Source organism: Vulpes vulpes, chromosome 1 (assembly GCF_048418805.1).
Source record: "Vulpes vulpes isolate BD-2025 chromosome 1, VulVul3, whole genome shotgun sequence".
Taxonomy (NCBI): domain Eukaryota; kingdom Metazoa; phylum Chordata; class Mammalia; order Carnivora; family Canidae; genus Vulpes; species Vulpes vulpes.
In genome coordinates this window covers 4859655-4872479 of record NC_132780.1, presented here as the reverse complement: position 1 = coordinate 4872479, position 12825 = coordinate 4859655, and the positions used below count along the sequence as shown (strand labels likewise).

Below are 12825 nucleotides of genomic sequence, written 5' to 3'. Positions count from 1 at the left end.
CTTCCCCCCCAGCTGCCCTCAGAGCCTGTGGGGGGCGCCAAGGAGGCAGGCCCTGGGACACGAGGCCCTGGGGACCTCGCCGGGAGGGAGGGAGGTGAACGAGGGGTGACCAAGGCTTCGTCCCCCCCAAACACAAGCTACAAAGCCCTTGTGGCTATTCCAAACGGCTCGTAGGGAAGGGCGAGCTCACCCGCCGCGACCTGCTGCGGACTCAGGGAAACCACGAGTGGGGAAGGGTTTCTCTCCTTGGCAGGAACCGCCCCCCCAAAGGCTCAGAGAGCTCCAGGAAGGTCGGGGGAGGCAGGGAGCCTGGGTGGGGACGGTGGTGGCGCAGCCTGACCACGGACCAGGCACCTCGGGCCTCGGGGTGGGGGGCAGGTGCAGGTGGACGCCAGCGTTTTGGGGGAGCAAATACCCAGAGGAGCCCTCCCATGAAAAACGGTCTCCACTGGAAGACCAGCAATGCGACATCGCCTGTCACCCACCACATTACCTCCTATTTAAAAATGGGAGCATTGGCAAGACTGTGGCCCGGCGGGCACGCGTGTCACCGCGGGAGGGTACGTGGGCGCCTCCTGTCAGCAGGAGGATTCCACGGTCTTAGCAGTGTCATCAACAAACCAAAGCGCTCTCATGCGCGGTGATGCTCCAGACTGTTCTGGAGAAGGAGTCCACACTGCAGAGGTGGTGCAAGCACAAGTGTTTCCCCTACTCCTGCCCTCCCGTCCAGTCCCAGGACGTCCCGTCCGGCCTGCCCAAAGGACCTCTCCGCCCTCACAGGTACTTCTGAACTCTCATCCCCACCTGCCCAACCAGAGCCTTCAGCCAGCTTTCAGCAGTGTTGGCGTCAGCGGACACACACTGCTCGCTCTAATGGTAATTAATTAATTAATTAATAACGAATGCCCGCAAACCATCGGAAATGTCTGCTTTCTGGCTCCCACCTCCGCTAAGGCCCTCTCCGCCCTCCACCCACGTGGGGATGTTCTCCGTTCACCTCCCTCTGCGGCCTCTTCCTTCCTGGGCCCGGGGTGTGCTGAGGTGTTCAACAACCAGTGCTCCTGGGGAGAATCGTACCTACCCGGAGCCCCGGTTTGTAGCATTCAGCAATACCACCCCACCGTGGGCAATTTCAAACGTGTTACTGCGTGGAGTGGGGAAGGAAGGAGTAGAATCACGTCTCCGAAGCCAGTAGGAGCCGGTGCTACCTGCCACTCCTGGGGTGGGCTGTCGAAGTTTCACGACACAGCGGTGGGGTTCTGTCTGTCTCTCATCCCGTGCTCTGGGGATGGGGACACACTCAGGGCATTTCAGTCTAGTTTCACACCAAGTCCTAAACCGTAGTCTTTTCCTTCCAATTCCCCGGAGGCCGATCCTACACAGAAGGTCTACACCAAGGGGGACTTCAAGATCCCCCCTCCTGTCTCTCCTTGTAATCTGGCTTCCCTCAGACCCCCTGTAGTGTCTGTATTGTCTGGACCCCCATTATGGACACAAGTCAGGAGTTTCCCCAGTCTTAGGACACACTCAGATGCCAGTCAGGTGTGGCTGTTGAACTTGGGTTCCTAGGGAAGAGGGATGGCGGCACATGGCCAGACTCCCCGTGGAGGAGTTCCTGGGATCCACTCCTCTCTCTCTCCAGCCTGCAACAATCTTTACCCTCGAGAAATAGTACTTCCTGGGGAGAGCAGTGGGGAAGGCCACCCGTACCTCTCGGGCTCAGCTCCTAAGAGCCAGGCTTCCCACGCAGCCCCAGCCCCAAGGTGTGTTCTTTGTGATGCTCCTCTCCTGGCAGGACATCTTACTGGGAGCTGTGCCCAAAGGGATTTTTCCATCTTCTCCTTGGAGGCCCGGCTCTTTCAACCAGATTGGCGTCCACCGATTTCCCCTGGTCCTGGTATCCCCTTCAGGGACACAGGAGGGTCAAAGCATTGACAGCTGAAACCACGGACAGGCTTGGCTCCCCAATCTAACAATTAGGGTTACGATCCGATGATCACAGCTTGCTTCCTTCATCGGGGAGAAAGTGGCCACCTTGGAATGACCTTTACTTTACTATCTTGCCCTGCTTCCAGGAAAGGGAATTTGTACACAAACTTTGTCCGGGGCCAACTCCCAGCCATCTGCAGTTCCATGGGCCAGGACATTTGGGGATGCGGCTTCGTACAGATTTGTTGTATTTTTTGGTAAACATTTTACTTATTCGTGAGAGACACAAAGAGAGAGGCAGAGACACAGGCAGAGGGAGAAGCAGGCTCCCTGCAGGGAACCCGACGCGGGACCCCATCCCGGAACCCCGGGATCACGCCCTGAGCCAAAGGAAGATGCTCAACTGCTGAGCCACCCAGGCGTCCGTTATCACATTTTTGAGCAGGAAGTTGGGTGTTCATGACTTTTAGTGCTGCTAGAAGTTGACAGGAGCAACTGGGAAGCTGGACAACACACGGGAACCCCATCCCACCACCTCTTGCTGCGTAGGTAAGAAGTTTCTGTGAACACCAGCCCTTAGTGTCTTACTGCTTTCAAAGATTTCTACCCAGGCTGGCGAGGTTGGCAAGGTCTTCTAAGTGTAGCACAGTGCAGAGTAGGGACGCAATACACGTTTATAGGACAAGTGATTGACAGCGTGCACAAGGAGTACGCTTTTCTGAGACGGACTGACCTGAGAACGTGAACTTTGGTGTGTTTCAAAGTAAAAGCCCGAGGGACCTACTTGGAGCACTTGTACTTCTAGTAAAATTTTCCTCAGAGCCCTTTCCTGCGTAAGTCATCACTTGCTGCAAGATTGAAAGTTTTAATTTTTTTTTAGAGATTTATTCATGAGAGACACACGAGGCAGACACACAGGCAGAGGGAGAGGCGGGCTCTGTGCAGGGAGGCTGATGCGGGACTCGATGCTGGGACCCCCGGGGTCACGACCTGAGCCACAGGCAGGCGCTCATTGAGCCACCCACGCATCTCAGATTTAGAGTTTGTAAAGCTTGAGTCAGATATTCAGCAAAACCCCCCAAAATGTTATTTTATCAGGAAAACATCTTCAGGAGAGTCACACTGCACAGCATCATCACAGTTCTGTAGTTCAATTCAGATGATCTTTTTTATTGAGAACAGTTCAAAAATTTCTCAAACGTTTGGCTGGAATTTATTTTAAATTAGATGCAGGGGAAAAAAGTTCTGTGTGCAGAATGCAAATAATGTATTCCCAGCATGAAAGGGTCTATAAAAATACTTCTCTAAATATATCCTCCTGCAAATGGTCAAATGGAGATTCCAGGCCTTTACTCCTTCCCCAAGTCACAGTGACTAGAAACATCTGTCACATTTTCTCCCCTGATTTGGGTTTTCCTTTACTTCCTTTTAAGTTTCTATTTTCTGTACGTTACAAAAGGCTAGTAGGAAGCTTACATCTGCCAATGTTCTTTGGCCACAGAGCAAGTCCACTTAGACATGTGTGCCACCCATGGGCAATTTCCAGGAACAGGAACATCTATTATGAACCAAATGTTTTCTGGAACTTCTAAGTGAACCATTAATCTACTGGGAGCAACTTGGCTCTCTTCTAAGTTCTCTGGAGGATCAAATGAAAGAGAATTCTTCCTAAATCACAGCCTAGCAACAAGAATGAACAAAGTGGACTTCATCAATCTTGGACCCAGGAATCACTGCAACACTTTTTCATGCCAACTTATATTTTTAATAATCTTTATTGCCTTTCTGATTTAAATCATAGGATATATTCATTACAAAACTTGAAAGTCACATAGGCACAGAAGGAAAATACAGACTATATATATATCTCTCTCCACTTTATTACGAAGGCTTTCAGAGAAAAGTTGGATAGTACAATGAACATATATAGGCTCCACCTAGATTCAATAAATGGGTAACTTCATCTTTTTCTTCCTGTATTGTGTATTTTGCTGAGCCATTTAAAAGTTGTTATGAAGCTTCATCCCTAATATTCGAAGAATAAAGACACTGGCCTACAAAAGTACAAGGACGTTACCATACCTAAAAAAATACTTCCATGACCACATCCCATTTCCAATTGTCACAAGAATTCCTAAAGTCACGTATGTTGAACTTGAGTTCAAGAACATCCCACATTCTGTACTTGTCCGTTTCTTCCTACTGTTTAGCTTGCTCCTCTTACCACCACCCCCCACTTCCTGCCAGCTGGAAGTTACGTCTAGATGCTGCATTAGGTTCAGGTTAACATGGTTTTTGTCTCCGTGCTGCTGAGTCTATCATCTCATTGGGAAGCACACGTCCCGTGGTCCCGTTCCTGATGCCAGGTCTGAGTAGGCAATTACAGTGGTGACAAGACCAGCACATGGTCAAAAGATGATTTTTTCTTTTTTTCCCTTCTGCGAGTTCTCTGTACAGCAACACTTGAGCACCGTAAAGATTCTGTTCCTCAACAACTTTTTATGAAAGGTTTTGGCATCCACTGATGTCTGCTTGGTTAAAGGGTCAGGCTCTATGTTAAAACCCCAAGTCCTCTCATGCATGCCAAGTATGCAGTACACAGACTGATCTTTGGGACGATAGACTAGATGGTAAACCTGAATCACCAGACTGTTCCCATTCAGGCTGGAAGATGGTTTTCAGACTGTATTTCAGGACAGAGCTGCTGGGGAAAGGCCCCTGACGAGTTCTGCCTCTAGCTCCCCAACTGAGAAGACAACTTGCACAGGAGAACCACCAATACCAGGCCACATCTAAAGTGTCTCCATGCTCCAGGGGTGTGGAGGCAGCTTGGATCTGCTCAGTCTACTGGGTCCCTTGCATTGGACCTACCTTGCTGATAAACCCTGATTTTATAGAAACAGGTACAAAATGGACAGAACCTGCTGGAAAAGGTAGTTATAAGAGTTGTTGCAGAGGTTAAAAAAAAACAAAACAAAACCCACTGGTCTCCCAAAACAGAAACCTCACTCTACAGGTCAAACTGGCACTTACTGCCATGTACATATAAATGGAATAGAATAAAAGAAATATATAAAATGCTGGAAAAATACATTGATAATGAAGTCTAAAAGGGTAGTATGAGGTTTTAGGAATGGAATTTCAAAATTGAACATGATCACCAGTGACCAACCAGTTAACCGAAACATTTCTGAGAGGTGGATTTCCAGAATATTTCATTATCGTCTGTTACATAGTTTTATAATTTTGAGACTTTTTTTTCCCCTGGAGGAAAATGGAACATCTTCTAAGACTCTAAAGGCAAAGAGAACCTCATACACTCATACAGTTGTAGGTGGGGATTCAGCTAGCTCAGTGCTGTATCTGAAGGCTGGAAGTCAGTCCATCCTGCAGGCATCAAGCGGCAGGCTCCTGAGGGCGGAGTCTTGTTCAACATGATTTTTCTGAAGGCTTTGATTACATGCTGAATTTACAAATGATACAAAACAAGGAGTAAGAGTTAATAACCTAGATGGCAGAGTAAGAACTATACAAAGGAGAACAAAATGATGAACCAATAACTTGAAATTTAATCGACTGCAGCCAAAACCACCGAAGGTCGGGGTATAGAATGGGGGAAAACAACTCCAGGGGTTTCTGTTATCTAAAAACTCAAGGCACATCTGTGTGAGGAGAGTACCGCCTAAGGGCCAAGGTCCTCTGAGGCCAGCGGCAGAGACAGGGATGCTGATCCATCCAGCGCTGGTCTGGCCACATATAAAGGCTGGAGTTGGGCCCTAAATGGTACACACTCAAGAAGGGACTCTGATGAATTGAGGGTGGGGGGGTAGGTGGGGAGGGGCAACCCAGAGAAGACTGTAGAATAAAGAAGACTCTCCCCTGCTCTGGAATCTCAAATCCAAGGTTCTAAGTTCCTGGGGCTGGGCAAAGATCACTTAATGTTCTCAACAGAAGGCCAGTTGTTTACAATCCAAACTTAAAAAGCAACACTGCCATTTAAAGTTTTATTTTAGAAAGTACTCATCTATGGCAAACAGTGGAGATCATTTAACCTTCATATCCATTAGGAGTTAAGTTTTTAGAAGGAAAGAATTTAGCATGCCTGCAGTAATATATAAACCCACTAAGGCAGCAGAAACGTGAACTATGCAGGCATGTATAACAAGTATGCAGATGCCATTTATTTGGTCCATAAGTACAGTATAGTCGTATTTGAGTTCTACAAAACATCAAATATAAATAACCTGAAACTGTAACAATACACAAAATTGGCTTCTTACACAGACACACCAGGCAGTACAAGCTGAAAACTTGAGTAAATTAACATTGTTTTACAGTAATATACATAGTGCCAGGTAACATTTAAAAACACGTTTCAATGCATAGCACTTGATACTTCTTTGAATCTGTTTCAGTCAGTTAAGAGTATGAAAAATGGTTAGATCTAGGCTAAAAATAATTCTTCTTCTAACCAAAAATAAAGGCATAATATTTATAACCAGGTATCAACTTTACTAAACCACAATATTTTAAAACTGTTAAATGATACCTAAGGGTATTTACATTAAAAAGGCAACATGCATTGTGTTGTTTCATCTCATGACTGGTTATGCACACACTTTGTTCAAAGGGCTTTAAAACTATATTCCTACTTTCAATACCGCATACCGCAATGTTTCTAATTGTTCTAGCAAAATGAATGCTTTCCAAAGGAGCAGAATCATCTTCGAGTCACTGGTGTCAATTTTTTCCCTTTGGAACAAAGGACGTAACAAATAACCTGGTTCTGCCCAGATGACCTACTGCAGTAAGAGGGTCCTGTTTAGAGGCAGCTGTTCAATCTAATGCTATCACATCATCAAGCTCTTCTGTGTGTTCTGTGCGGGACCTCTTTGCACTGATATTCTCTTTCTCATCTAATTTCCTCTTGCGACTTCTCTCTTCTTCACTGATGTCAGCATTATTTGAAGGACCTTCTTCATCTGAATCAACTATGAGCACATCATCTTGCTCTTGTGCTTATTTCAGAAAAAAGGGAAAAATGGTTAAAAGTGGAGTGGGAGTTACTAGTGATTCACTAATATTTTATGAAAGTGAAAAGCTGGCATTTTTAATATATACCAAACTTAAGAATGGTAGGCCACCCGTAGGGAATCTTCACTTTACACATTACACCTCTCTGTACTGTTTTAATGTTTTCTGTAACAAGCACCTACTTGTTTTCTAATCTAAACAAACAAACAAAAAAACTGTAACAAGCATTATAGAACTCAAATTATCATAGCTCCTTGTTTCTATTTCTCCAACAGAAAAGGGGAAGGTGCATATCCTAATACTGGTAGTGGTGGTAATAATAATAATAATAAAACAACAACAACAACAACATATATATAGCACTTACAATGTGCCAGGAACTGTTCTGAGCACTTTGCATATAACAACTCATTTAATCATCACAACAACCCTATAAAGAAGATAACATTATTATCCGTTTTCCAGAAAAGGAAACTGACGTACAGAGATTGACTTGCCCAAGGTCATACAATAGCAGAAGATGAGGCCAGGACTCAAATCCACGCAGTGGGCTCTACAGTGCATGCTCTTAACCTTACACTACAGTTGGTTTCATGAACCACCCCCACCCCATCCTCCATCCCCACCAAAGCAAAAGCAGAGTACCTACCTATTTACTCATTGCTATAGCCTCCCAAACCAACCCACAGTAAGGGATCAGTGAATGCACATTTTAATTTATGGTTTCTGAAAAACTACCAAAGTCCCTTCCTTACAGGAGAATGAAAGACTTTTTCTATTTTTGGAGGGGAAGAAAGGTCATGGCTCACAGGTGGACTACGCTCTAGCTAGTCTCAAAGTCTATCTTTAAAAAGTTCTCAGAGAACATAAGAACCAAGAACAACCATATTCCAAAGAACACCAAAGACACAGGGTTAAAGAAATGGAAACAGAGAAGTAGAAATTTAATTTCCTGAGTAAAGAATGAAGGGAGGCTGCTGTGGGATGCAGGTCGATAGGAAACATCCAAATCTGAGCATACAGCAAAGCACCAAGCACTAGCACTGACTGTGCAGGGAAACAGCCTCTGATGCACTTTACCAAAGTCATAACAGTTCCGAGAAAACTGTGAAATGCTTAATTCTCCAATTATAGCATCTGTTCACTCAAAATAGTCATATGCATCGATTTGTTTCCCCTAAATAAAACAGGCATACGAAATCCAAAACGACTACTATGAAAAATGAAGTGTCTTCATGCACTAGTACACTCTAACATTTCCAGTTGTAAAAACCCACTAATAAAAAAGAACATTTCCTATTTTCCATAAGAATTTCCCCTAGACTTAAATATGTTCATGGTTCATACATACAAAGCTCTATTAAAACAATGCCAAATCAATACACACCTCTAACAGTCCTGTGGATTTGTTTTATGGTCTTATTTGTAAAATAATCCATTTGTTTCTACATAATGACTTGCTTGCTTGGTGGGTAATTAAAGTGCTGGCTGGCTGGGGCCGTGACTCACCAGTGGACGTGGAAGGTTGAGCTCCATCGTCACTGCCATTAGTTATGCTTTTGGCAGCATCTTCAGCTTGTTTGGGCCCCACTTTTTCTGGGGCATCACCAACAACTTCAAATTCAATATCCTTCCCTAGGTCCTCACTGTAAAAGAATGACACAATGTAAAACTGGACCACCATGACTATAGAAGATAGCAAAGGCACACCAGAAAGACACTGTTAAGCTCTAAGTGCATGTACTATGTACACACCAAATATACGGATCCTGATTTTCAAAGAGCTAATAAAACAAAAATTATAGACTGCACGTTAACAAATTTTAGTGAAATTCAAAACTCTCAGATGGCCAGTACCATTGCCCCTTCAGATCAAGAAAAAGATTTTTAAAACAGTATTATGTAACTTTTACTGGTAGAGCAGAAAATGAAATTCAGAACTCCGCAACCCAATATATCTTTTAGGCATTATTTCTTCGGCTACTATGTTTAAAGATTCTATATATTCCACTCTGATCTTAACCAGAGTAATTTGGTGTTTTAGGAATAGGGCGGTTACATGGACTCTGGGTTTCCCCCCCATCTTTACAGGCAGCACCCTGCTTTTGTAATGAGTTCCCAAAAACATGTATGAAAGTTTAATGCATGAAAGTCAAGCAAAAGACTTACATGTTTTAAGGGGGGGTTCTGTTCCCAGAGAGCTAAAAAATATGATAAAAAAAACCCTAATTATGCCTCCTCTTTAGACACCATCTGATATATTTCCATTTTATTGTAACATGTCCTTCCGTTGTTTTTTTCTTGTATAATTGAACACAAGCACACCATTGGTATCCAACGGCGTTTGAGGCTAGAGATCACTCCCAAGCCATATCAGTATTTGACTCCATTGTCTAACTTTATGAAACTTTTTTCTTTTAAAATTTTTATTTATTTAATAGAGAGAAAGAGCACAAGCAAGGGGAATGGCAGAGGGAGAAGGAGAAGCAGACTCCCCGCTGAGCTCAATCCCAGGACCTGGGACCATGACCTAAGCAGAAGGCAGATGTTCAACCAGCTGAGCCACGAGGATGTCTAGCTTTGTAAAATGCAGTACTTACTACCAATAACTCACATTCAGTCTTTCTTGTATATTTATACTTTTTATAAACCAAGTATATAAAATATGATATCCTCCAAACAGCTACACATTCTTTAAATTCATAGATGGCAACATTAGCCAAACAAGTGGATGCAGGTAGCAACCCCTTTCCTGTTGGTTAGATGGTATCCAAAAGTCTTAAGTCAGGGTGTAGTTAAGGTGTACCAACGGGAACATAACACAAAAAAAATGCACCTTATTCAACAGCTAACCACATCAAAATGGAGGACCATCTGTATTTTAACTGTTACATATATATGCAAACATTCTGTAAAGCAAGAATACGAATGCTTTTTTATAAAACGGGCAAGACATTAAATCAAATAAAAAAAAACAAATGATTCAATAATCTCTATAGGATAATCTTAAAATGTCTTGTTATTGTTACAGATCACAAACGAAATATTTGTTTTACTGGACAAAGATTTCTTTCTTCTGAGAAATCTTTAAAATAATTAAAGTTTTTATTTTAGTTTTGCCTATCCCTTCTGTTTCTGAATTCTCAGATTCTTCTATAGGTCAAGCATCAGGGAACTTAGCAGCCAACTCAAGCAAATATATTGTGTGGTTTCAAATGAAGAGTAGGGCTTAACGGTAAGAAAACTTTTTTTCTCTACTTTACGTTTTTATATTCAGATAATTTATTACACTTAAATATATATCAATAGTTCCTACCTATGAAGGATGTTGATCAATAAAGTGTAGTCCTGAAGGAAGTCATCTGCTTGAAGCCGGCTCCCATTTCTAATTCCAAATTCTGACAGCTTTTTGTGATTATTAGCTAAGAAATTGGAAAGGAATTTAGATACTTCAGTTATAGATTTCCATGGAGCAGTCACATTAGTTTAAAAAAGATTAAACTCCTATTATAAACTGAATTGTGTCACCCACTCAAAATTCCTATGTTGAAGCCCTAACCCCAGTACCTCAGAATATGACAGTATTTGGAAACAGTGCCTTCTTTTTGAATAGGTAATTAAGTTATAATGAGGCTATTAGGGTTGGCCCTAATCCAATCTAAGTGGAATCCTTGTAAGAAGCCAAGGAGACCTCAAGAGAAACCAAACCTGCGCACATTTTGATCTTACAACCTGTAGCCTCCAGCATCATGAGAAAATAAATTTGTTATTTAAGTCACTCTGTGTATTTCTGAATGGTGGCCCAAGCAAACTAATCCACTAAAATATTAGGCACTTAAAAATTCAGCCCCGAGTGAATACTCAACTACTAAAACTGCTTCAAAAGAACCAAACTGTAAGAAGTTCTGACAACATTCTCCCATTCAAACCAAATTATTCTGGACTCCTAGGGGAGTCAAAGACAACTTTTAGTGTTGTTCAAAATATAGTCTACTTGCAGAGAGGTTATCCACAACAACTTAAAAAACTACTTTCCCGCAAATTTTAAAATTCAGAAATAGGAGACAACTTTGTTGATTTGAATGGATTTCCATTTCTCAACATGAATTTTCAACATTTCTCAACAACAAGCCTATGGGACCTCCCAAAAATAATCACTCCAATCTGGTTTCAGCTTCCACATGTCATTTCTGGTTCATGTGAATATTTCTGCTTCATGCAGCACAGTCCCTAACACCCACTAGCACTGAATAAACCTTTGATCCATGGTTTATAGATACTTCAATGAAGAACAATTCCTTGAATCAAACTTTTGATGTCCACACCACCTCACCCTCCCTATTCTTGGGTCTTTCTGCCTTAATTATCCTTTCTCTCCTGCCTGTTCAAATGTTCCTCTCCCTGGACCAGTAAAAGTACTCAGGTATCATTTACAAAACTGCTTCCTCAGTTTGCTCTCAATTTCACCCCCTCATCACCAGAGTGCACTTTATTAAACATCTGCTCTGTGAGGGACACACACCGTATAGAACCTGCTGACCTATGTAGTGTGTGGCACATACTAAGTAGACTGTATTTTAAATTCTAGTTATCCATCATTAAATTTATGTGATTCTCTATATAATCTAATAATGCTTTACTTTTTTGTTGCTTATAAGGAAAATGCTTAGAAAGAATCCTCCCTACTTGACCCTGAAACCCAGAAACTACTGAGTTTCTAATTTTACAGATTTCTTTTTTAAGTAAACTGTATGCCTAATGTGGGGCTCAAATTCGTGACTCTGAGATTGAGAACTGCATGCTCTACTGAGTCAGTGGAGTACCCCTACAGATTGATTTTTCTTATTTTAACTTTTTAAGCTACCTGAGACGCCTTCAGAGAATGATAGCTCCTACCCAAGAGTTAATCTTCAAGCCCTTTCACACATTCCCCTCTCAACACTAACTCCTCAGACCCAACATATCTGAAAGAGAAGCAGTTACTATGCGTTCTATTCTGGTCAATTAGCATATCATCTCTGAAACCAGAGTCCTGTGATAGTCCTCATCTGCCCAACAATGCTATTTCTCCTCACCTGGCCCCTGAACTCTGACTGTAAATTTCAACTCTTTCATTTGCTTTTGCCTTAGTAAACATCCCTCACTACTTTCATTTTTTCTTCCTATAATACATTACTTCCCTGCTTATAAACTCTGGTGGGAGCATGGCCCTGGGGGACGGGACGGCAAACAATGTCACCAGCATGGCACAGGAAGCCCTCCAGCTGTGCCACCACTGCCAACCAGACAGCACTCCACTTTCCAGTAAAATAAGTAACTGGCGATTCCAAAATTGTTTCACTAGTTCACACGTTTATTTATAAAGGCTGCAGATTCTGCCCAAATGCAGTCATTCCTTTCTCTGCCCAGAGCACCTTTCCATCTAAGAACTGACCCAGAGTCCTTTCTCATGTGACTCCTCTCCTCTTCTCACAAGGCTTCAATTCCTACCTTATATGCTCTCTTCCTATAGTCAGACTGTATTAAACCCACTTGATCATCTCTCCTCTCCTTCCAGGCTATAGAGTACCTCAAGACAGGGACCACTGTCTTCCTTATTCATTCTTGAATCATAAACACCTAGGACCATATTTATAACACAGAAGGACACAAAAATATTTGAATATATGTTCTCTCCCTCAGTAACACATGTATTTTGTGGAGAAGGGCCAGTTCAGTCACTTGAGATTCTTGGCCAGTTTCCATTTTTAAAGTCCTAGCATTTGTGAAGGTGCTTGGGTGGCTGTTGGTTAAACATCTGCCTTCGCCTCAGGTCATGATCCCAAGGGCTTGCCTGGGATCGAGCCCCATGCCCGGCTCCCT

At 42.9% G+C, this 12825-nt stretch overlaps 1 protein-coding gene across 4 annotated transcripts in view; it reads right to left on the bottom strand.

The window, feature by feature from the left end:
- Window positions 1–3671: 3671 nt before the first annotated feature.
- UBA2 (ubiquitin like modifier activating enzyme 2) overlaps window positions 3672–12825 on the bottom strand; it is a 41922-nt gene continuing 32768 nt past the window's right edge. For 2 of the 4 annotated variants that reach the window (XM_072750439.1, XM_026010152.2), the window contains 3 exons: window positions 10280–10385; window positions 8473–8609; window positions 3672–6947 (listed from right to left, as the gene is read on the bottom strand). In XM_072750439.1, the coding sequence (XP_072606540.1) occupies window positions 6766–6947; window positions 8473–8609; window positions 10280–10385 (425 nt within the window). In that variant the 3' untranslated portion in view covers window positions 3672–6765. Of the gene's footprint in view, window positions 6948–7330; window positions 7394–8472; window positions 8610–9132; window positions 9165–10279; window positions 10386–12825 lie in introns of all 4 variants that reach the window. The other 2 variants (XR_012000083.1, XR_012000082.1) reach the window with 2 other exon arrangements.